At 38.2% G+C, this 26,388-nt stretch overlaps 1 protein-coding gene and 1 long non-coding RNA gene across 3 annotated transcripts in view; one reads left to right on the top strand and one right to left on the bottom strand.

The window, feature by feature from the left end:
• Positions 1–26,388, top strand: part of LOC107043752 (probable serine hydrolase) — a gene marked incomplete at its 5' end in the record, with an annotated part of 108,044 nt that overhangs the window by 6,972 nt on the left and 74,684 nt on the right. Inside the window, 1 exon segment of one of the 2 annotated variants that reach the window (XM_015265365.2) lies at positions 7,079–7,314. In XM_015265365.2, coding sequence (XP_015120851.1) covers positions 7,079–7,314 — 236 coding nt within the window. 2 annotated transcript variants of the gene reach the window in all.
• On the bottom strand, positions 16,970–24,557 carry LOC107043754. The gene is made up of 5 exons (XR_001461270.1): positions 24,386–24,557; positions 19,427–20,465; positions 19,002–19,245; positions 18,426–18,698; positions 16,970–18,357 (listed from the first exon to the last, which is right to left on the bottom strand). It is a non-coding gene; the product is annotated as an uncharacterized LOC107043754 (long non-coding RNA).

The raw sequence follows: 26,388 nt of genomic DNA, 5'->3' as shown, positions 1-26,388 counted from the left end.
TGATAATTTTTTTCATCGAATTCATCATCAAATATTTTTTCTTTGCAATTCATAATGAATGACATGTCTTTTTAGATTTTTCAGAATTTTTCCAGAATTTTAAATCGATATTTTCCGTTAGAAAAGCCGAAAACCAAAAAAATGAGTTTCACTTCTAACGCCACTCTGAAACAAGAAAAAAATCTGAAATTTTGTGAGAAGTTATCTTTGTCTATAACTAGTCAGATAAAAATTAGTACCCCCAAAAACAGGTGGGGGTATTTTCCCCGGGCTCATGCAGCTAGGCCCTTTTCCTAAAAATAATTCAAAAATACGTTGACTGTAAAAAAAATATGCTTGAATTTATTCGTTTTATTCGTAACGTATCCTAGCTTCGTGGCCGTTTTTTCATAAATGAATAATGATCATAATATGCGGTTATTTCCCTAGAAAAAGTTGTACAGGTGTTGAAGTATGTAAAAAATTTGTAATTAAAAAATTGTGTAGGAAAATGGTGGGGCTCGAAGGAGGAGCCTCCAGTGATTGCATTGCACGGTTGGCAGGATAATGCAGGGACATTCGATAGATTAGCACCCCTGATTGCCAATAGTGTTCCATTACTTTGTATTGATCTACCGGGTCATGGATACTCGTCTCGTCTACATGATGGCGTATTTTACTACCTATTTTGGGATGGGGTCATACTCCTGCGTAAAATCGTTAAGCATTACAAGTGGGATAAGGTCAGCATAACGTAGGAACAAACCTTATTTTCATCATTTTTTTTTCTCTACTTTTGTTGGTGATGGGTAATGATTCTTTTCGTGCACCTCCATTAATTTTCTCGGAACGAGGTAGAGGTGAAGAATTCATCTTGTGTGGGTGATTCATATTAAGGAGATTATTTGCGAACATTTTTAAAATTTCTTATGCTTAACATTTTGTATATTTTACATTTGTTTCTAACTTCGTTATTTATAGAGTCACCTACTTGTGAATGGCGATGAAGATTGAGGATTTCAAAATTTCTTGATAAACAAATGTTAAGATCTCTTCGCATTTGTATGATAGAGAAAAAAAATCCCTCGAAAAAAAATTAACGGTAAATCCTAGCGAATTCGATAGAAAATTCTATAGGAGTTCTATGGGGTTTCTACACTGAGAGGAAAACAAACACGTTGTCAAACAAGTCTTGTTTAGGCCAACAAAATCGCTATTGGAAAATTGCCAAAAGAGAATTTGTTTGGTTCGAATTTGAAAGTTTCAAACATGAATAATCATTCTGCTTTCGACAGCGACGAAATATTTGACTCAAGAGGCAGATAATTCACACCAGACGGTGCCTTTTCAGGACGAAAATATCTCATATAGAGGGAAATTTATTAACAAATATTTTATCCCTAAGTTACAAGATTGCTATATCATATCATTATTATTGTTTCATTTAAGGGTTGATTTCCTGTCTGTGGTTATTAGATAGCCGAAATAAGAAACTACTATCCCTTGTTTCGGATAAAACAAGGATTTTTCGGGAGCAAAATACGTATGGGAGTATCGAATAACGAAGGAGTAGTGTAAGAAATGACATTTCTTGCGTGTACAGAGGATGCAATTTTTTTTAACTACTAAATCTATTTTTGCGATAAAAATTTTTCATTCCGGCGCATTCTCTACATGTTTGGCACAAAAATAATACTTTTTTGATAATTTTCAAAAAATCATTTTCTTGGCACAAGTAAGACTTTTTTGAGAACTTAGTGGTTTTTCTCTCAGTGTATAGGATTTCCATTGGAATTCTCTTAAAAAATTCTATTTGTTTTTTGCGCTGATTCTATTGGATACTCGATAAGAAAAAGTCAATTGATTTCGTATTTCTCTTTGAATTTTTTTCTTGAGATTTTTTCTGTAAGAATGCTTGGCCATCAATTTTCTAATTTTTTCCCACTAAGATTCTGCAATGGAAAACAAAACAAAATCCAGCGGAAAAAATTTGGAAAATTTGTGCCCAATAATACTAATAGAAAAAATCTAAGAGAAAAATTGAAACAGAAATTCTAAATCTATTGACTTTTCTTATTGACTATCCAATACAATCAGCGTAAAAAATAAATAGAAGTTTTCAATAGAATTCCAATAGAAGTCCTATAGAAACCCCGTAGAATTCCTATAGAATTCCAATAGAATTTTTTAGCGAATTCTCTAGGTTTTCTATTGACTTTTTTTATGCTTGATACTTCTTTTTTTTTCATTAAAAAAATCAAACCAGATAATTTAGAAAAATTATGCCGAAGATTTCCCATAGAAGATATCTCAATAGAATAAGCTCCATAGAAAAATCGAATTCGATTGCTCTTTGCCATCGGATGAATATTTATCATTGAATGTTTTTGGTGGAACAAATCACGCAGATAAGACGCTGAATTTTGGTCAATAGAATCAGTCGAAAACTAATGAAAATTATGTGGAAGTCCAATAGATTTTTCTAGGGAATTCACTAAGTTGTTCTATAAAATTGTTCACCTCGTGTTTTTCGAACAGTCGTTGTCATCAACATGTTTTTCAATCTGCGGTATTTATAAATAGCGATAAAAATCGATGGGTTTTCATGTTTCTCAATAAAACATGTGATTATCTCAGCAAGTTCGAATATAGATACCCACATTAACCGCGAAAAATATGTGCCTTCACAAGAGGAAGCCATTCATTACTACTGTCGGTGTCAAAAGTTGAGACCACTCGAAATAAACGTCTATAACTCGACGAAAAAAAATCGTAAAAATATGGAACCAATTGCACTGTGTAATATAAGTATTTCACTCACCCAATACGAAGTTTCAAGTTTTTAATTTCATTAGTTTATTTATAATCGCTGTGAGAAGTCGAAAAACCCCTCGATTTTCAGGGTCCGTAAAAGTCGGCAAACTTTGAACCGCTACCACACGTACGAATTTTTTTTTTTTTAAATCGTCAATTTTTCCAGAGATTTGTGTAACCCTTGGAAAGCCAAGGAGAGAAGAAAAAACTCAATATTGTAATAATTATTTATTCAATTAATAGAAATGTCGACTGCGGCCATCTCATTCTAGAATTGCCGAATCGACCTGAAAAAAAACGATGCATTCTGAATTCAATGTAAAACACATTCGGTCAATATTTTTCTAATAAACAATCTCCGTTGATTTAAAAAAATCGAGAAATTTCGTCAAAAAAAATGCTGTTAAAACGATCATAACTCATTATGGGGTTTATGGATCCGCTCATCATCGGTCCCTCAAAATTGAAAACACATGTGCGCCTGCCTACGTCGATACCAGTTACAGTCGTTTGGGCCCTTTGGAGCGCAAATACATTATACATTACTTGTCCCCTGAGGGCCCAAACGACGGTAACTGGTATCGACGTCCCTGATACAGGTAGACAGGCGCACATGTGTTTTCAATTTTGAGGGACCGACGGTGAGCGGGCCCATAAACCTCATAACGAGTTATAATCGTTTTAACAGCACGTTTTTTGACGAATTTTCTCGATTTTGTTTTAAATCAACGGAGATTGTTTATTAGAAAAATATTGACCGAATGTGTTTTACATTGACTTCAAAATGCATCGTTTTTTTTCAGGTCAGTTCGGCAATTCTACAACGAGATAGCCGCAGTGGACATTTCTATTAATTAAATAAACGATTATTACAATATTGAGTTTTTTCTTCTCTCGTTGGCTTCCCAAGGGTTCAACAAATCTCTGGATAAATTGACGATTTAAAAAAAAAATTTCTTACGTATGGTAGCGGTTCAAAGTTTGCTGACTTTTACGGACCCTGAAAATCGGGGGGTTTTTCGGCTTCTCACAGTGATTGTAAATAAACTAATCAAATTAAAAACTTGAAACTTCGTATTGGGCCAGTGAAATACTTATATTACACAGTGCAATTGGTTTCATATTATTACGATTTTTTTTCGTCGAGTTATAGACGTTTATTCCGAGTGGTCTCTACTTTTGACACCGACAGTAGTACATTCTTCTACCACCTCTTCCTCTCGAGAAAATCTTCACTGCCTGTAGAGCTGTTCAATCAGGAACCATAAGAGTAGTAATTGTATCCCCGCATTCCATGACTAAAAATTAGAAAAAAAAATCAATCGATGACTAAATCTGGTATCTGAGTTCCTCAAACAGTCAAAAGAATCATAATAAGGTTCCAGTCAATACGCACACCATAACACGAAACAAGAAATCCCCCAAGAATGATAAACAAATTGGAATTCAAATTCAAATAAGTTTATTCAAGTAAATTGTGAATTATGTACAAAACAGTATATACACAAGAGAGATAACAATTATAGTGCAGATTCACGCACGGAAAAATTTAATAGAAAAACCTAGCGAATTCGTTGGAAAATTCTTTTGGATTTCTATTGAACTCTCTATTAGTTTTGGCCAATTCTATTGAAATGTTTAATGGAAAATATTCAAAAGAAAAAGTCAATAGAATTCAATTTTTCTGTTTAACTTATTCTCTTCAAATATTTTCTATAGGATTTCCTCGGCCCGAATTTTCCATGTTTTTTTCATTTTATTTTTCTTTTTCTCTCATCAAGAAAATTAAACAAAAAAATTTGGAAAATTTGAGCCGAGGAAATTCTATAGAAAATATCTCAATACAATAAGTTGTATAGAAAAATCGAATTCTTTTGATTCGTTCTATAAAATGTTTTCTATTGAACTTTTAAATGTAATCGGCCAAAAACTAGTAGGGAGTTCAAAAGAAATCCAATAGAATTGTCTAGCGACTTCGCTAAGTTTTTTTATCAAAATTTTTCATCCGTGTTCAACCACCTATAGGCTCAATAACCCATTGCACATATGAGGTTTACGAGGATGTTATTAATTTACACTAGGGTGGCCCATTTTACGGGTATTCCTGAATATTTTCGATTTCGCCTCAAAAAATGATTCTTCAGTTGATAAAATACCCCTGTGAATTTTTTCATATTTTTAAACTGCATTTTGATGGTTGCGCCGTGTGTTTAAACTTTGACTAACATTTTTGACCTACTGGCAGTAGAGGTCATAAAACTTGGGTAGAAGTTAAATATCCTCAATGATACGCCCGTGTCAGCTAGGTAATTGTTTTTTTTTGTATTCTTTAGTCTTTAATTATTCTCGATATATTGAGAATTGGATAGTCCTCATGGGCAAAATATATTTTTTCAATCTGAAGAATGTAGGAAATTAATTAAAATGTTTCGAAAAATAATGATACAAAATAGAGTTGAAATAAGCATAATTAACCTTCTGAGTTGAATAAACGCTCCCAGGATTCCTTCGGATTAAGTTAGATTTGTCTAATGCCTTTTTTTTTTACAAAAAATGTAGTTGACACTTCTTTCAAATGTATGGGAAATATAAAATTCTCAATATATCAAAAATAATCAAAGAGTAAAAAATACAAAAAATCAAAGAAAAAGAAGTTATTGAAAATTTGATACATGAAATATTGAAGAACAATTTTTCTGGCCTAATGAATGGAATCCCCTCTTCCACCACTCCCTGACATTATCGTGGATTTTCCTTGCTCCCTTCTGCCGCCTGAAGCGTATTACTGACGCACTACAGTTATCATAGAAGGTTTTCCTCTTTTCTTATCATTTTTTCATGAATGCATCATCTGAAAACATGAAAACTATACACAAAATTTCAGCTAAATTTTAAAGCAGCTCTACGATGCGAGTTCAGTCCCCTCCCAGCGCAGGTTAGTTCGGCAGGTCAAATTTTTTGCCTAGGCTCAATTTCTGTGTTTACGACCGTTGTAAAAGCACCGCATGAGCCGGACACCTGTCTTTACTGGAAATTTAGGAATTATCTTTCGCATTTTTTTCAGAATTCGATTGGTGGGGAAGAAAATTTTTTTCTTTGAATTATTGTCAGATAGTTCCATAATCCATCAACCGAATCGGGATGAAAAACGGCCAGATACCCAGCGTGCTAGAGGCGTCTAAAAATCATTGAATTGAGTAGAAATGAGGATTTTCATTTTGATAAGTAATAAGTTTTCTGTTGAGTCAAAAATTAATCCTGTTCTTAAACCTCCCTCTGAACGGTTCACGGAGGGGAAACACCGAGGGATGTAATAATTGAGTCTTTAAAAAATTATTGACACATTCGATCTCTACGATGCGTGTAAAAGTCCATAAGAAATAAAACTACACGGCGCAACCTTGAAAAATGATTCAAAAATTTTAATAAAATTCACATGTACTTTCCATGTCATTGGTTATCTTTATCAAACACGAAAATTATGAAATTCAATTTTTTTTACATATGAGCCATCCTAATTTACACGTTTAGACATAAGAGAAGAGCTTACATCGAATCTTGTCATTGTAAAAAAACGAGGAAAAACGAGTTTTTGGCAGGGAAAAATACGATGTAAACAAAAAGCAAGTAGGGGTTCAAGCCTATCCGAGAGAAGACGTGAGAAACTTCTACCAATTCCATTGGTAGTAAGCCTCCGAATGGATCCGTAGTAATTTCCTGTCCCTATGACACATACAACCGCAACCACGTTCTACAGGGTGTCTATATACCGCCGGATTTTTTAACCTTTTGATGAAATAGATTCTATAAAAGGCTGAATATCTCCGAAGCTTCTCGGCCGCTTGCGTTCATCCAAAACATCAATCTCCAATATTACAAGAGATATAATGATATCAAATTTCAACCTGCCGTTTCCATTTTTTTCTGAAGTTATCATGCCTACAAAATTTTTAAAAATAACAGAAAATTGGCAATGTCTCGAAAACTTTGTATGAACGGTTTTCTGTGAAATATTTTGATTGATCTGGATAGAGCCGATTAAGTGGAATATTTTGCAAAAAGAAACATTGAAATCGGTGCAGTAGCAGTTGTTAAATGGAAGATGTATCTTCCATGGTTGGCAATGACACAGAGAAATTTGTTTCGGGTAACTTGCTATTTGCTTATATCATAGGGAGCAGCATTGTGTCAGACAGAGCAAGCATATATCATAACCGGTCGTACGAAAGTTTTATGTAAGTTTCAGATTAAAAGTGAAGAAGAAAAACCATTTGTTTTTGGACAGGCAAGTGGTGGGGTCCGAAATACATTCGCCCGATAATAACATTACACGGTCGTCAAGATAATGCTGGAAGTTTTGATCCGCTGATACCAAAATTATGTCATAATCAATCATTTTTGTGCCTGGATCTGCCTGGTCATGGTCGCTCGTCGCATCTGCATCAAGGGCAGTACTATTTCGTTTATTGGGATGGTGTTATGTTGCTGCGCAGGGTCGTTAAACATTTTCAGTGGAACAAGGTCAGAGAATGAATAAAAATTATTAAGTGTCTTCACAAAAATGCACTAAAATTTGCACTAAAGTCATTATTAGTTCTTGAAGATACAGTGGTTACTCCCTAATATTTCAGCCTCTGGGGCCAGAATTCACGAAATTAAATGTTCGGGAAGCCCTTACTCTTCCATTGGAGGCGGAGCTGGCAAAGAGATAAACAGTGAGAATGAATCTGCCTGTTTCACTCTCACACGCTGAGAGCACTGATCTCTATACTAAGTATCTCTATACTAGTATCTCTATAGTAAGTATCTCTATACTAGTATCTCTATACTAAGTATCTCTATACTAGTATAGAGATCAATGGCCGAGAGTAATCTTACTACGCAGTACCGTCGCGCAGAGGGACACACAGATTTACCCAAACGCATTTACGTTGTGGATGGTGGGGAGAGTCAGCTGAAATGACCTTGATGGCTCATCAGTTCTTCGACTGTAATGTTAGGGAACCGAAATGTTAGGGAGTAACCACTGTATGAAAACTTTTTTTTTCACTCGCAACTGGCCATCGACCCAAGGGGTTTCAGCCAAATTAATGTGTCAAACTATTTATTTTTATTTCCTTTATTTCTTCCAATTTTGCTATGAAATCTTACCTATGTATGCATTATTGTACATATACACCCATATAATTGAATTAAAAAATCAAACTGAAGAAACTATGAAGTTTACACCATTACGTGAGTTTATTCCATTTAATAATTGAATATCACGAAAATATTGTATGAACGGATAGGCATATTCTGATTGATCTAGATAAAAACTATCGAGGCGAGTATTGAAAAAAATTAAATCTGTTTTTTATTGATAACTATTAACCCTTGCTGGGTTATTCACCATAAATTTCGCGGTAAATTCAACAAATTTTCTATTTTATTTTGGTTCATTTTCGTTTTCATTTGCATTCGGTTTTTATTTTATTTGAGAGATTTTTTGATTATTCAATATGAGAAACTCGGTATTGAACGATTAGTGTAGGGTTATTGTCTTTATTAAATTTAAAAAATGTGGTTGCAGGCGATTTTTACAACTTGAATTTTTTTTTCACCACAATTGTATTTCAGAGGAAATGGCGGTCAAGTTTACAATCAGATTTCAAGAACCCCAGACACACACACACGTATAAAAACATTTTTTAGGAACATAATTTCTTCATGTTTCATGACATTTTTAGCCATTTTCCACGAATATTGGGAAATCTAAAAAAACACATTTACAAAGCTTTGCATTCGGAGCCAACGAAACGAGAAGTTTCATACAGTCATGCCGGACGCGAGTCCCACAGGTCCCTCAATTCTCGCTCGAGTACCACTGCGTAGCCCTTAGGGCGCCGAACGCCTGGCGCTCCGTTTAAATCGTTGGAATTCGATCGACAATGGCATGACTTTTTATTCCACTTGCTTCAATGGACATTGGGAAGGAATAAGTGTTTGAAATAAAGTTAATAAACGTTAGACGATGTAATGATCGAGCTTCTCGTAATCAATAGAGCAAGGGTCAAATTTCGCAACAGTCTAACGTCACAAGGGTTACAAGAGAATAATGAAATTTTACGGAGGTTGAATGTTGCAATGGTCAAACTCTACAAAGGTAAAACACGAGGGTCACGAGAGTCACGAGGGTCACAAGGGTCACAAAAGGATGAACAAATTTCACGAGAGTCAAACGTCACGAGAGTCACAAAAGAATGGTCAAATTTCACGAGAGTCAAACGTCACGAGGGTCACAAAGGGGTAGTCAAATTTCACGGGAGTGAAATGTCACGAGGGTCATAAGGGGATAATCAAATTTCACAAAAGTCACAAAAGGATTGTCAAATTTCACGTGAGTCAAACATCGCGAGGGTCACAAGGGGATAGTCAAATTTGACGAGAGTCAAACGCCGCGAGGGTTACAAGGGGATACTCAAATTTCACTAGAGTCAAACGTCCCGAGGGTCTCGCGGAGATGGTCAAATTTCACGAGGATCAAATAATTCCTACGCTAGTTCTGTTTCTCTATGCACAACCAAATTGAATAAATGTTATTATTGGAATTTACGTTGCCGGTGATGTTGAATCTGAATCCGATGTCGGTTTTTACAAGTTGTCATCAAGTTTTCTTATTTATAACAATTCAATGTTTAAACCATCATATCACGGATACGGTTGCAGATGGGTAACAAAGTTTCAAACAAAAAATTTCGAAAATATAAAAATACACATTTTTTGTGGTATAACTTTTTTCCCCAACTATAATAGATAAAGACCGAAGCGGGTGGCGTATTAGCCCCTGCACGAGTTGTCGGCGGTAAGCGCTTGAACCGCCCGCGCTCTCACTTTACGGGCTATATCTTTGTAAATAATGGAAATGACAAAACGACACGATACTACATCTATGTATTTTTTAAATTTTTCTCCGTATCTCGAACCATTTTTTCGCGAAACGGTATTAAACAAAAACGTTGGATATAATTTGCCTCAGAATGCAGCAATAAAGCGTAAATATTCCATTAACGGCTAGGTGTAGAGAAAAATTTTAAAAATATACTTGTATGTAAATTATGATGCCGAACATTTTTTATCTGAACAATTTTTCTCCATCTCTATCGAGTTTGCCGCATCGGAACGCCCCAACACATCGCAGGCTAACGAATGAAAAGAATGTGTATTTTGACATGACAAACAGATTTTGTTTGAAACCGCTTTTCCTATCCTCAACCGTTTCCATGATATAATGGTGTAACAAGCATTAAGCATTTATTTAATTTCGTAGTGCATACAGAAACAGGGCTAGCGTATGGACTATTTGGTCCTCGTGAAATGTGATCTTTTCGTTATGACTTTCGTGACCCTCGTGAAATTTGACCGTTCTGTTGTGACCCTCGTGAAACGTGATCTTCCCCTTGCGACCTTCGTGACTCGCGTGATGTTTGAACCCGGTGACATTTAGCCATCTCCTTGTGACCCTCGTGACCTCATCAAATTTGGCTTTCCTTTGGCTTGTGACCCGCGTGATGTGTAACCTTCGTGAAGTTTGACCATTGCAATATTCAACCTTTGGGCAATTTAATCATTCCCTTGTGACTTTCGTGATGTCTCATCCTCGGGACATTTGATCATCTTCTTGTGACCCTCGTGAAGTTTGACTCTCGCGAAATTTGACCTTCCTCTTGTGACCTTCGTGACCCTCGTGATGTTTGACCCTCGTAAAATTTGACCATTCCCTTGTGACCCTCATGACCTCGTAACGTTTGACCCTCCTGAAATGTGATCTCCTTTTAACCTTCGTGACCCTCATGGTGTTTGACCTTCGTGAAATTTGACTTTCCCTTGTGACCCTCGTGAAATTTGACTATCCTCTTGTCAGCCTCGTGACCCTCGTGATGTTTAACCTTTTTGAAGTTTGACCATTCTTTAGTGACCCTCGTGAAGTTTGTAAGGGATTTTCGCCAGTGCTTCACCAGCCAATATCCTAAACTAGTTTGGCATCTTCTCTATCGCTCAATTGTTGGGCGCCAGCTGAATTTTCACGGAAAATCCAACGGTAAACCGACCTCAGAGAATAACTCGTCTACCCTGAGGACTTTTCGTGGCGGGACTAACTATGCCGAGCCAGCATCAGCGTAATACAGTAGAGCGGGCGAGGTCCACCATATTAGGAGTAATTCACTCCATCGATCTTCGTCTTTTCAGCCGAGAGATCTCGATAAAGCGTACCTTCCAGGAGACATTTCTCCATGTGTCTTCCGCCGAGGATGTTTCCATTTCTCCGACGTGTTTCCTTTCTCTCCAGAGTGGCTCAACTCTGGAGAAGTCGACGATTACCTGCGCATCCTTTTCACTCCTCGGAGCGCCGAACATTGAGAGACACATGCAACACAGGTATCCGGAGATTCTTCCTCGACCACCTGTGCCCACCTCAACTCATCCTCAATGCTCGGTAAAAGCGCTACCATCGCGGGCCAACACCCAGATTACTCGTCGTGGAGGCACGTGCGATCGGGCCTCCAGGAGTCGGCCTAGCTCCCGGCCCATGGATCCACGCCAACACCACTTCCTTCGTCCGAAATGATGGATCCCTGAGAACATGGAATTAAAATATTCCACGTCCTCAAAGTAATCCAGTCATTCTATTTGGGAAGCGGAATCGTCCCATTCTCTTGCTGTTTCGGATCTTGTCCTAACAACGTTCCCCCGTGATCCACTATGGATGAATGCTACTCACTCCTGTGCCGAGTTACCGGAAAACCATCTGCTCGACTCCAGTGTCTGTCACCGACTGTCTCGAAATCTCCAAGGGCCTTCTTCCCCTAGTCTGAACATCTCTCAGCGGCGGTGTGTCATCCGTTACCCCACCACCACCAATCAGCTCGACAGCAATCGAGGGGGCGCTAGTCCTCTCACCTACTGTCGGACTGACGAGTCCGTTCCCTTCGTTTTCAGAGGTGGGAGATGTGGATGTGCGTGGGGATTAGCCTAAGTGGGGGTAGCTACGAAGGGAACGGACTCGTCAGTTGGCCTATAGTCGTTGGTCCCTAGTCTAAGTCGATAGCGCCTCTAGAATCGCCCAGTTGGAACGCCAGTACGTTGACCATTTTTCCCCAAACACAGCTGGGCGGGTTTCTAGATAAGGCAACAGGGTATCGACAGCCTCTCTTATAATGTTCAGAAGCATGGTTTCACCCAAACCACGCCTCTTGGCATTATTTGATTGGTCTATTCACCTCACGGGCGGTTCTTTTTAACCGCCGTTCGATGTCACTCTCATCTCGCGCTCAGCTTCTTCAGCTGGCGCTAGATGTCGCTCCCTACTCTGTCCTTCACTCTAACCATCCTTGACTCATAGGTTTTCGTGTTGGTAAAACAGTTTACTGTAACGAGAAAATCTCGTTACACACCTCCCTCCTTAGGAGAGGTTTCGACCCGAAACCTACTCTTCAAGTCGAAATCTCCTGAAGTGACTCATCTTCTGATTCTTCGGTCGGAGGGTCATCCAAGGCTTCCTTATAGGGCTTCATGTCCACTATTGAGATGCCTTTTGGATTACGACCAGCTAAATCAGAACTTTCGTAGAAGTTTCTGGAATGCTTCTTGGTGATTACGAAGGGTCCATTGAATGGTTTATTCAATGACGCTAAGCGTTACTTGGCAGCATTGGACAGCTCGTGGTTGCGGACTAACACTAGTTCCCCGACCTCGTATTCACTAGCCCTTCGGCGCAAGTTATAGGCTTGTGCCTGTCTATCATTAGCTTCGGCTAACGCATGTCTGAACGCTAGCCTCAGGGTATCGTGACGTTTCATACGTTCGACCCAGGAGGCTGTAGGTGTCTCTTCGACTTCCACGTCACCTTCTGTCTTTCGTCGTAGCGAATTCGCGGGCTCTGGTTCTCGACCAAAGTTTACGAAAGCAGGTGTGGCTTTCAGAGAACTGTGTTGGGCTGTATTGTATGCAAATCCAAATGCATCCAAATGGCAATCTCAATCACGGTGGTCTGCTTCTACATACGCTTTATCATCGCCTTAAACGAACGATTCACTCTTTCGGTGGGGTTCGCTTGTGGATGATATGGGGGCGTCGTTCGATGCTTCGTGTTAGTTGAAGCAGCGAGCTCTTTCAAGTCCTTATTTACGAACTCGGTTCCATTATCGGTTAGCAACTCTCTAGGAGCTCCCCATCGATGGATGATGGTCTCCTCAAGTGCTTTCCGTATCGTCGTTCCCGTAGCTTTACGCAAAGGACGAATTTCTATCCATTTCGTGAAGAAGTCTTGGATCACCATAATGTACTGATGTCCTGCTTTACTTCGCGTAAATGGCGCCATTATGTCTGCCGATATTCTAGACCATGGTTTCTCGATTGCTCGAGGTCCCATTTGTCCTATCGGCGCTTGTTGCTGTACTTTACAGCGCTGACATTCGTGACACGAATCCACATAGGTCATCACGTCTTCAAACATCGCTGGCCAATAATATTGTGTGGCCAAACGTTGGCAGGTCTTATCGACACCTTGGTGTCCGGCCTGCGGCAAATCGTGGCATTCTTTAATAGCTCTACGTCGTAACTCTCGAGGGAGAACTAATTTCCACTCGTTCAAATCCTCGTCTACCGAAGCGAAAGTGTTCGGTTTGAGGTGGTATAATAATCCTTCAGAGATCTTCCACGTATGGTATTTCTCTGGTATTCTTTCTACTTCTCGACAGTGGCGTAGATACCATTTATCTTGGGTATCTAGCGCGGTTGTTAGTAGGTTTGTCGCTCCTTCCGGAGCGCGGGATAAGGCGTCAGGCACATGATGTGATGCGCCCTTTCGGTGTACGATTTTGTAATCGTACTCCATCACCCTCAAATTCTATTTCACGAGTCTGCTGGCAGGGTCATTCATGTTATGAAGCCACCTTGGACTACTGTGGTCCGTGATTACTGTGAAGGGATAATCCGCCAAGTAACATCGAAACTTCTTTACGGCCCATACGACCGCTAAACACTCCTGCTCAGTAACTGTGTACTTTCTTTCAGGATCTGTCAAGGAATGGCTAGCGTAGGCTATTACTCGCTCTTGCCCTTCTTGCACTTGCGTCAGCACTGTGCCTAGCCCTACACTGCTCGCATCCGTTTGCAGAGTGAACGGTAGCGAGAAATCCGGGTATGCAAGTGTTGGAGCCGACGTGAGGTGCTTTGTTAGCGCCTCAAAGGCTTCCTGCTGTTCTGTTTCCCAAACCCACGGTTGTTTCGTCTTAGTCAGACGTATCAAGGGTTGAGCCACGGTTGTAAAATCTGGTATAAATCGTCTATACCAGGAGGCCATTCCTAAAAACCGACGAATCTGTCAGAGATTCTTGGGTACTGAGAACTCTACGACCGCCGACGTCTTGTCAGGGTCGACTTGCAATCCTTTGCTGTTCACTACGAATCCGAGGTACTTGACTTCGGATCGACAGAACACGCTCTTTTCACGATTTATGCTTAAACCGTGGTCTCTCAATTTATCGAGAACTTTTCCAGTCGAGACAACTCTCCGTTCCATGGTCTATTCACACCTCCATCATGGAAAAAATATTCCTGGATATTTTCCAATGTAGCAGTAACAACCAGCTCTAGTCGTGACTGTGGCGATTTTTTTTTCAAATCGAGCACCATTTCCCTCGTTTTGAGGTTATGTAACTATTCACCGTTGGGTGAATCTTTCTGTTTATATTCCGTCGCTGCCAATCGGAAAATATAAATATATATATGTATTTTTTTTTCGTTTTCACTCTCCCTTTTTGCCGACTTTCATCAACAAAATGTTTTCTTACCTCGAGGTGCGAAAAATCCATTTTTGGAATTTTTGTGCTGCTGTCCTCGATCTCTCAAATTTTTCCAATCGGAAAAAGCCGTCCCCCGGCTCCGAAACCATTCTCCCCCGGCTGAATGAGGAAAACAGCGCTCAGCGCACAGGGAAGACCCTCTCGGAGCGGAAAAATGGACACTGTCATTTTTCAGCGGAGAAAAATTATCTCGTTACCTCAAGGCCATGCTCCCTGGGTGAATGAGAGAACGCATTCATGAGTTTCGTAGAACCTTTCCTCACCGTGAAATTTCGCACTTCCAGATTCACTTCGTTTGCACAAAAAAATCCGTCACTCGGGAAAAATATTTCTGTTAATTTTCCGCCGAATTATCCCTCGAATAATTACTTTCCTTTCGGGGAAAAAGTAAAATTTTCCCCCGGATCACCACTAGGATGATTACTATCCCCCATTTCTGAGGTTTTCTCGTACTCCATTTTGGCGTGGCCCCACGTTAGGCGCCATTTTGTGAGGGATTTTCACCGGTGCTTTACCAGCCAATATCCCAAACTAGTTTGGCATCTTCTCTATCGCTCAATTGTTGGGCGCCAGCTGGATTTTCACGGAAAATCAAACGGTAAACTGGCCTCAGAGGATAACTCGTCTACCCTGAGGACTTCTCGTGGCGGGACTAACTATGCCGAGCCAGCATCAGTGTAATACGGTAGAGTGGGCGAGGTCCACCATATTAGAAGTAATTCACTCGATCGATCTTCGTCTTTTCAGCCGAGAGATCTCGATAAAGCGTATCTTCCAGGAGATATTTCTCCATGTGTCTTTCGCCGAGGTTGTTTCCATTCCTCTGATGTGTTTCCTTTCTCTCCAGAGTGGCTCAACTCTGGAGAAGTCGACGATTACCTGTGAATCCTTCTCACTCCTCGGAGCGCCGAACATTGAGAGGCACATGCAACACAGGTATCCGGAAACTTTCTCAACCACCTGTGCTCACCCCAACTCATCCTCAATGCTCGGTAACAGCACTATCATCGCGGGCCAACACCCAGATTACTCGTCGTGAAGGCACATGCGCTCGGGCCTCCAGGAGTCGGCCTAACTCCCGGCCCATGGATCTATGCCAACACCACTTCTTTCGTCCGAGGTAATGGATCCCTGAGAACATGGAATTAAAACATCCCACTTCCTCAAAGTAATCCAATCATTTTGTTTGGGACGCCGAAGCATCCCATTCTCTCGCTGTTTCGGATCTTGTCCTCACAACGTATCCCCATAATCCATACGGATTAATGCCACTAACGACTGTGCCGAGTAACCGGAAAGGCATTCGCTCGACTCCAGTGTTGGAAACTGAATGTAAAACGTATAGCCGCTTATTTGGCCAATGGGGCCGCTAGGGGGCCAACCTTGCAACGTAAAACTCTAGAAATTTGGGATGGTTCCCTGATTTCTCTAGATCTCCCCTAAACGGATCATAAAAATAATAAAACAAAATTTCTTAAATAATAAATATGGAAAACGGAAGTAAATGAATTATAAACAATTCAAAACACGTTCAACTATTGAATTAAAAATTAGTGGATTTATTATTCTCCTCCCGATTTTTGTAGAAGAGGCATGAAAGAATGGCATTGTTTTTGGATTAGCAAATGGAAAAATAATGAAAAGTCTGATTGTTTATTTTCATTAACTACATATTCATCAATCATATTATCCCAATTATACGTATAAAAACATTTATTTTAATGAGAAAAATTGAGGAATTATTGACCAATGGAGGAAATAGTAATGAATTTAAAATTCTAGCATTGTTAATAACAAATCCGGATAATTATGATAGTCCTTTGGCGAATCACTGTAGACGTTAGTCATGAATAATCAGGATTGCGAAATAAACGAATGAATATTATTCTATCCCATGGTTTATTGAAAATAAATTCATTAACAGTATATATTTTTAAAAAACGCACGTTTTTTATTGAGAATAAATTCCTCATTTCTTCATTTATCATTGAATCAATTCATAGTCGTACATGTTTCATAGATGTTATTGACAATACATATTTAGTCATGTGTTTATAGCAGATATCTTGAATATAGATTTGTATTAACAATGAATTACTTATCCTTTCATTCATAATCTGAAACTTTTTAAAACATGTAATGAATAAACACTAGCAGAAGGTCGGTCAAAACAAACACTTGCCTTTTTTTCAATTATCAATGACTCAGAAAAAAAATTCTGTAGCAAAACGGTAAAACGGTTCAAGTCGATTTTTACTATTTACCAGTTTTCAATGAATATCTCGGAATCTAAGGCAGATAGCAAAATTTTTGTCATGATCTTCTTAGTAGAACGAATTGAGAGCTGCAAAAAAGGTAATTATAAAAAATTCGCTCTCTTCCTTAGATTCGGAGACATCCCTCTGAAACTCAGCTGAGCGCTGAATCATCTTACATCGTTTTACCGCTTCGCGATTAAATTTATTAATTAATTTCATAGAGGTTCATCATCACCGATATAAATTTTCTTTTTAATGGAAAAGATAATAATAATGTTAAAAATTGAGACCAAGGTAGATTATTTCCCGAATATTATGTCGACTGTTTTTCCACCTTCATAATCAAAAATATTTCCCAATTTCCGATTAAATTTACATCACGCAAGAGTCTCTAAAATTTTAAATGGATAGTTTATCATGGCAGTTGACAATCTGATAGCTATTACATAAACAAATGATTAATTTCCCCTCTAGCCCCCTTATTTTATAACCCCTGGCCTTGAATCAGTTAAGGAATTTATGGCGTGGTTGGAGGGGATAAAAAAAGTCAAGATATTGATGATTTGTTTTAAATACATTCTTTGATCTATCAAGAGACTTCGTGCAAAATTTCAGATGGTCTAGGAGCTTGATAACGACACAAATAATTTCTAAAGTTGCTACTTATGCATGCAATCAAATGGGGAATCGATAAACTCCGCATTTTTCCTACATTATCGACCAGTCGGCAATATGGGAACAACGATGAACTTATCGATGCCCCATTTAACCTCATGCATAATTTGCAACTTTCTAAATTATTCCCGTCGTTACCAAGCTCCTAGGCTATCTGAGATTTTGCACATGGTTTATTAATAGATCAAGCAGTGTATTTTAAAAAAATCATATATATCTTGACTTTTTTTAATCTCTGAGACCACGCAATAAATACCGTAATAACATTTGAAGAAAAGACCGAAGTGTTAATTTCTCACTGTGTCGCCCCCATTAAGTAATGCCTTCATATTACAATGTAACGAATACAGATTTTCACAGTTGTTTAACAACACGTGGTATAGCTATGGTGGACTCGATAGTCATTGCCTCAGGTATCCGACAGGCCAAATTCGTCAATGTATTCTCAGGTGTCAAAATATCCAACATGTGGATCCTTGATATCTTTGATTATCTCTTGAAGACCTTGACAGGTCCGTTTCAGCTCCATTGAGAGTCATCAAAAAAATGATGACCCGATGGGCATGGATTCTATTACTACTCTCGACATTTCCAAAATTATCCTTATTAGAACCAGATCTCCTACGTTGATTGACTCTTGGTGAAGATTCTAGTGAAACATTCGCTAAACTCAATGCTCGAATGAACCATAGAGGGTGAAGGTACATGTGCGAAATCCAGCAGATTATTTTTCAGTTTCCCTGTTCATGTCATTCCTTGAGGTGGACTGGACAATCACTCCATAGCTGTTGGGATGTACGGAATAAAAAATTGATCAATGATGCCTATGAAAATCATGAGATGAGCTTTTTACCTGAGCCTCGATATTTTTTGGATGCTATTGAATTAATCAAATTTCCCAAAGATCGTTGATCTTCTGCCCTATAAGCACTGACATTTGGCTGTCGCATTGCAATTTTTACGTAAAGGCTGGATACGACTGTTAACGTAGTCTGTTCATCTTTTGGCAGCACCAGGTACGTTAATTACCTAGTCCCTGCCCCTTCATTTCCTCTGATTTTCGATCTACGATATAAATCATAGTGTGGTCCAGTTTGATGATTTATTGGCTAGATTATTTCTCCATCTGCAATTGAATAATTAATTAATTTAATGGACTGGCTTCTAATGACAGTAATTTTTTTTAGTTTAGGCTGATGGATTCATCATGTAAATATCTCATATTCAATGACTGAATGAATTTTTGCGTGTGCCAAAATAGCTTCTAAACATAATTTCCTATTTTTTTTCTTAACTCATTACTGAGATAATATAAAAAAAAAACGAAAAATACACCAAATAAATACCGAGTATTTTCCAATTAGATGTGAGAATATTAATTTTGAAGAAATTGTCGAAGCTGTTAGTAAATGCAGTATTTGATATTCACATTGGACATAAACTCCAGGATTCTAGACCACCAACTTAGGTCGATGAACTTGAAACCCAACTCCATGGGCATTTAATGAGGGATGTTTGTACATATGGTCTCTGGAAAAACTTGTAGCATACTCATCCCAACTTGAAGACTTCCACCATTAGTTTCAAAACTAAAATTCAGCATTGGAAGGGTTTTTGAACACTAGCTTGACGATTTTAAATTGCCCTTTACCAATTTCTCCGTGGGCATTGAACTGGAAATGAGATGGCAGAAGATTATTCTTCTGAAATGTGGAATTAAATTATAATAGTTCATAAAATGGAGATTATTATTCGAGGATATCCAAAAAAACGAGAAGAGTTTAAAAATATGGAGAAATAATTTTTGAAGCTGTGAATATTTTTCATTTAACTGAAATTCTGAAATAAACTTACTTTTTCCTCATACCACCAAAGTTGCTGATACACCACCTACTGCTTTTCCTCTCCCTTCCAGTCACCATTACCTGCCCCACTGATCAACTTTGCTTAGTCCAAGACGAATTATGCTATTCCTCCATGAAGGCTTCAACCACAAGAAAATCTTTTACTTTATTTTTCGAGGGTTTGTTCTGTTTGTTGGACTCCACGTCGATGCTATTCGCATCTCAAACGATGTGCTCAATAGCAGTTTTGTCATTCATGACATTATCATCAAGCTCTTTGACATTTATTCATGAGCACCTGTAGTGCCTGCACTTGAAAAACATATTGATTTCAATTATGAGAGTAATAGAGTGACCATTGTGCCCATAGTCAGTGTCATTGCACTTTTTATTGTATCATTCCATCTTCTGCACCTGTTCTTGCTTTCCTACGACTACTCTCCTCTAGTTGGAATCAGAGTAATGTAAGTGATGTCATCGTCATTGATGCCGGAGTACTTCATCGTAATGTACGTTTTTTTCTCAGGATATTTTTCGTAATTTTTTAACTACTTATTGGGTCATATGGTTAAACCCAATGGATTTATTCTCAGTTAGTAGCTGTATCGGGCAATTCCAAGATCCCAAGTCCTCTTCAGATGTCCTAGGGAGGTGTCCTCTCTATTGATACCTGACGATAGAGTTCGAAGTTTGCATGGAACTTGTCCTGGTCAGTGTGGTGGAAGGTTTTGTGATAGGCTTGAAGAAGAGATGACTGAAAAGTTGATGGGTAGATTAAAGGTGAGAATTTGATCACAGTCCGTCACAATGGATCGCAGTTTGTGGTTATGAAAAAATTGCCAGCAGTTGCTTTACAACTTGGATAAATACAATTGGAATTGAAGAGGCCAGAAGAAGTCCCAAGAGTTTCGCCTTGTTATAGAGATCTTTTAGAGTCCATCTCCGACATTCCTCAAGGCTTACAGCATCGCGACGAGCTCCAGTGCCAACAAATTCACAGGAGCCCTTCATAAATTGTACAATTTGTCTTCCTGTCGGTGAAGATTTATCTGAAAGTAGAAAAAAAGAGAATGAAAATAGTATTCAACGCATGTTTGACATTTTTCAGTGGTATCAAGAAATGATATCCTTAGAGTTTGCATTGTTAGACTTTGTCTGGAATACTAATTTTCCTATTAGAAGCATTCCAAGCTAATGAGTAGATTTCTTGCAGAATCATGCAAATGCACACACTGTAAGAAATAATAAATATGTTAATCAATAAAGCCAAACCGAGTATAAATCCATGTCGAAAACAATAGTGGTCCAGTATAAATTAAGGTAAGTAGTTGGTTAGTAAAGGGGGAAATTATGGGACAATCACATAAAAAATGGAGAAAAATCTGAAAACACTTATGTACACAGCGAAAAATGAATAGTAAAAACACACATTGTTACCCCAGCTACCCGAGTGGAAATTCTGTTCAGGTCTCGATCAGAAACTGATCAAGTCCGATCCGAAATTCTGATCAGGCATGTTACGCCTCCACCTTATGTTTTTCCACTAGGGTAGCTAAGCTACTTTACGGGCATTTTTCCCTGGGCTTTCCTTTGTTTTGATCACCAAATTTTCTTTCTTACAATGTTGGTTGATAAAAAAACTAGTCAGTGAATTGATGATCGCATTAGCAACGTTGTGGCCGTCGATTGAGCATGTTATCCACCTTATATCAATGCATGTCACAAATACTTCAAGGGTGATAACTTTGATATTGGAGCGATATATTTGAGGAATAACTTTACTGTTGAATCATTTTGTTGCCTTGGCAATCAGCTCTATCAACTCATCAGAAGGTTTGTATGGACTTCCATCCTTAGTGAAACACTTTAGACATTCATCATACGAAAGTTTTAGGTCTTGTAAGATTTTCGCTGCTAACTCTTCTGGTAGTTTTTCCTTGAATGCCATTCCGAGCAGATTTTCAACCACAATGTCATCTTCGATGTCCTCATCATCTGATTCTTTCAGGTGAATAACGGGGGGAGAAGTGGGGCCACATGAATTGTCTTCATTATTATTAAGAGTAGTGCAAGTTTCAGTGGGAATGTTCTTGGGGTTGAAAAATTCCTTCAGGTCCAACAGCATTTTGCCGTTATCTTCTTCACAATTAGCTCCAGGTGCATATGGTGGAGCATGTTTCGACACCAGGATTCCTTTGTATGCTGCTTCGAAGTGCAAGCAAGTAGCATCACTGTTGTCTCTACATTTATTACGTATTGATCCAAAAAGATTCTCTGTCTGATCTTGATTCAGGCGTCTCAGTTCTCACGATTTGAAGCCAACTTTTAGCAATTCTTGCCACAGGTCCTGGATTGCAGATAGTGAAGTTACAAGGTTTTGTTGACATGATAGCTGTCGCTGAAGGTCTTTTCCTTCAAAAGTCTTGAACTTCAACAATCCTGGCAACTTTCTGAATCTTGACCATTTCTCTATGTGGTCTAAGTTCGGTGTAGGGTTTTTGATTTTAGAATCCTTGTCTCTTGATTTGGGGCCGTTAATAGAATCAAAGAGATCGTTGATGTCTTTCATCACTTCGGCTGTAACTGAAAAATTGGATGTTTCTGGTCCAGTGTCATATTTGGAAAGGAGTTTCAAAGTATTGCTGGTACGATTACTAAACAACTGGGTAGCATATTTTACGTGCATTTTGTCCCTTGTGGCAGGAAAAACATGGGTCTCAATCAATTTTTACTCTCAATGTTTGCTGCTCCTTCTTTTTCGAATAGTGTAATGATGTCTCTGTATTTTGCTCTGTATCTTGCCGTCCCATTCCATCTGTTGTCCTGGATATGAAAATTTAGATGAGTTAGGGTTTTCCTTCAGCCATTTTTCAAAATTTCCCATAAAGTTATTCCTTACACATTTAATAATATGTGGCCAGTCGAATAGGGCGAAGATTCTGCGTCCTTTCCACAAAAAATGAGTTTTGCTGTTCTCCCTGTGCTCATCTTTTAATTCTTCTTTCAACTTTTTGACGGTACTTTGATTCGTGCTGCCTTCATCGGAAACAAGAACCTTTATTACTAATCCCGTCTCATCAACAGGTTCAATTACCTTCTTTATCAATCCACTCAAACGGACACCACTGGTGGTATCCTTAGGAAAATAGTAGACCACTGGCTGCTTGTAAGGACTGTTCAATCCTTGAATAACGAAAACTAAGACATGATTCGCTATTTCTCCATAGCGTGCACCATCCCCGTAGTCTTTATATCCTACAATCGTCCCTGTGACCTCATTGTATATCAATCTTTGCTTCAACTTCATTTCATCAAATACCAGGATGCATTGTTTGTCCATTTCACTCCTTTTTGCGACTGTCGGTTTTATATTTTCAATAACTGCTGTGCTTATTCCTACATGAACCGGTATACTGCTCAAAACTTTGGAAACAGTTCTTAATATTGAGAAAGGAAAGAGTTGCTGTATCATAGCATAAGCTGGTGCCCCCTGTTTAAATAATTCTAAAGTTGTTAATTTCTCATGGTCATTCCATCGGCGTCCCTAGGGCTTTCGATGACCGTTGTTGAAGTAACTGGATAACAATTGTTGCAAAACTGGCATGTCAATGTCTCCTAAAATGTGAGAGTATTTGTCGTGGGCTTGCAGAGCATCTCGAGTTCGAGATTTCAGTTCATCTCGTGTTTCTTGTAGTTTTATTTCTGATTTTTGGAGCTGAAAAACTTTCTCTTGCAGAAGAGTTACTAATCTTTCTTTCCGTGGAGTAATGGCTTCATCCTCGAGCCCTGCCACTTCTATACATTGTTTCTTGATGACTCGAACTGTTGCAACTATTCGGAGAGAATTGAATGGGGCATGAAAACTAGATCATTACTACGTACATATATTTCTCCCTAACATGACATTCATAAAATTATACAAAAATAATACTGTAATGCTGGAGCCTTCTTTTTTCACAAATTATGAGGAAATGCTCCAGTTCAGTCTGAAAAAGGATATTGAAAAATGGAGATCAAAATCTGAGCTCATTTATTTACAATTTTAAGAAACTAATGATAAAAATCATAGGTGAATTGTTTAGTGTGGAATACACATTTTGTAAGTTTAAATACATTTTCTTCGTGACACTCAGAGTATATACACAAATTTGGTATTTTATGTATAAATTCTGTCCAACGATTCACTCTCCATCACTGGAACATGTCCTAATTTTCTGAGGCTACTTCCAATTCTTTTATTAACTTCCTGGGTTTTTCCACCAGAATTGGATTTTTATGAGAATCTTTTACTTCAAATATAATGCATTCTCGTTGGTGTTCTCCATTTAATATAATAGTTATTCCATAGGTTTTGTGACAGGAAATGAATTTTTCCCAGTTTGTTTTAGCTGAAATTTATATTACAAAACCAATGACAATTCATCATCTGTCTTGTTCCCTCAAATAATATTATAATGTAGCTCGATAGAGAAAATTCAATTTATTGATCTCCTGTAGATGTTTAGGATCATATACTTTTTTCCATAAATTATATCAATGTTAAGCCAATTAGTAACGTTAAAAGCACATAATAATACGGCGATGGAATTCTGTATGCCTGGAACTGAAGCCGATTGGATGACAGAAAATACATGTAGAAAAAGTGATGAAGATAAATAAAATGTAGAGATACGTTCATTTCGTGATAGCAACGGTTCCAACACAATTCCCAAAATTATATCGCCGTATTGATTGTCATAAGCAATATCAGAGATTAGACATATTGCAAAACTAATTGTACACATGACTGAGAAAAAAGAAGGAGGCTCCGAGCACTTGCATAATTAGACGAAAAGACAATCCAAATTATTTATGGGCGACAATTTTAGTCTCAAGCACCCGACAAAAAATGTGTTAATGCATGACAACGTCCAAGTAAGGTAGAGGAGATTAGCTGCTGTATCAACAACAACGAATAAAGACACCATACCGGATGATCGATGGCGTCGTTTCACTCCCCGTTTAGGCGTAGCTTGATTCAATCCACTTTCTGTTGAAGTTTCTCGCTTTTCTCTTTGTGGTGTCCCTACGATTGCTTCTTTCCTCTGAGATCTTTTCGGGGATATTACCTGATGAACCAGCTCAGACAATCCACCTATAATTAATGAATATCCTCGTTATATAAAAAAAAAAGATTCACGGAAAGTTAAAATAATATGTAAGTATCAGGAGACAAATATTCATTAGCAGCTCGTTCCGTTGGGGCTGGGCTGGAGAGGTAGTGATGGGAGCACCCTGGTTGCTCATCTTGTAGGATGCTGATAACTAATCCGTTATTCTCAATGTTAGCATCTGGGAATTCGGGAGGAACGTGGACAAACACATTTTTTGTCACTGTGACATCAGAATTGTGAAGTGAAGTTGAAATCTTCGGTTCAGATGTGGGCATTTCCATTTTTCTAGCCTTGGCATTAGTAGTTGTGAAAAGGGGAAGTGTATAAGATTGAAGTTTTTTGGAATAACAGTGATAAGATTTTCATATAGAACCTTATCATTGTGTCTCTGCATAGCCATTGCAATGAACCTACAATTACCTATTAATTTTTTAGATTTACTGAGCTGCATCTTCAACAAACGGGTCCCTTTCATGTCTTCATGAAATATTGATACTCTTTTAGCTGAAAAATTACGGCTAAAACTTGCTCATTTATCTTTCAGAATTGAAGTGTTTCCTGATTGTTTGAATCCCATTTCGTAGACAACAAATGATGCAAATATCCGCAAAGTTAGAAATAATTTTTTTTGGTTTCTGTATTGTCAAAATACTATCAATTGCCTCAGAAAGGATAATAGATATCTATAAAAGTGAAGTAAGACATATGATTACTTCTATGAAAATTTTTCGAGAATTAAAAAGCTCCGAGGACTGGTGATTAATTTTTCAAATAATTAAGTCATTGGAAGCAATGTACCTTCAGTGGGAATTTTTGCGACATCAGAAAGTGGAAAATCTGCCAATAATTCTTCATCCAGGGGATTAACTCGTAGACCAAACAGAGATGGTATAACAGAGGGTTTAAGCTTCTTTCTGGATGGTTGAAAGAACTGATCCACTTCAAAGTGACAACCACACACGAATCGTATCCCATTGAGCTTGTCGAGAGATAAATAAATGAGATCCTTCACCCCTACTCTCCATAACCACTCTCTACACCTAAATAAAGAAAGGAAATCTCTGTATTGGTACCTAGTTTGTAAACAACCCATGTACATTAACGAATGTTTCTTATAGTTCGCAATTAATTGATTACCGTCCCGGTTCCCTTGGAAATCTCGCATAAATACATTCTTTATTTACGTGGTGAGCCTGTCCGCAATGCGGTACCACGCACTTGGCATTTCTCAGCATAATCTAAACAAAAAAATTATTTCAATTATTAGTATGAACATAAACACTGGATTGAGATGACCTCACTCCTCAGAACAGTGATAAAGCAATGAAATTATTGATAAAAAATCAGCTTATATCATCATTCATACTTACAATGCCTTGAAATAGTCGACTCCTTTATTTAAACGTTCATAACTCACTACTCTCACTTTATTTTATCACTTTTTATTAGTTTTCACACAACATAAACATAAATGAGGGGCTATGGAAAATAGTAATATGGCGTCCTAGCCTAGCATCTCCACTGATCTATATAATAACTGGATATCAGGCGGCCTATGCTGGCAAGCCCCAGAAATGGCCCCAATTGGACGGACGCCATTTTAGAAGGCAATTTGCCACTGTGCGCGGGATTTTCAAATGAGATGAAAAGTAACCAGATTTTTCACGTTAAGTGTGAATAATTAAGGGAAAGGATTGGTTGAGAGGTGAAATATCAAAGAATAATACTTGATTATTAGTATGACGTTTATTAAACTACACTGTTCTCTCCAAATAGAAATTAGTTTCATGTCTAAGTTGATGATAGAATTGATATGTTT

The sequence above is a fragment of the Diachasma alloeum genome, unplaced genomic scaffold, assembly GCF_001412515.2.
Source record: "Diachasma alloeum isolate Michigan unplaced genomic scaffold, Dall2.0 Dall_scaffold_00625, whole genome shotgun sequence".
NCBI lineage: Eukaryota > Metazoa > Arthropoda > Insecta > Hymenoptera > Braconidae > Diachasma > Diachasma alloeum.
Note: the sequence above shows the minus strand (reverse complement) of the source record. Positions and strands in the feature narration are given on the sequence as shown.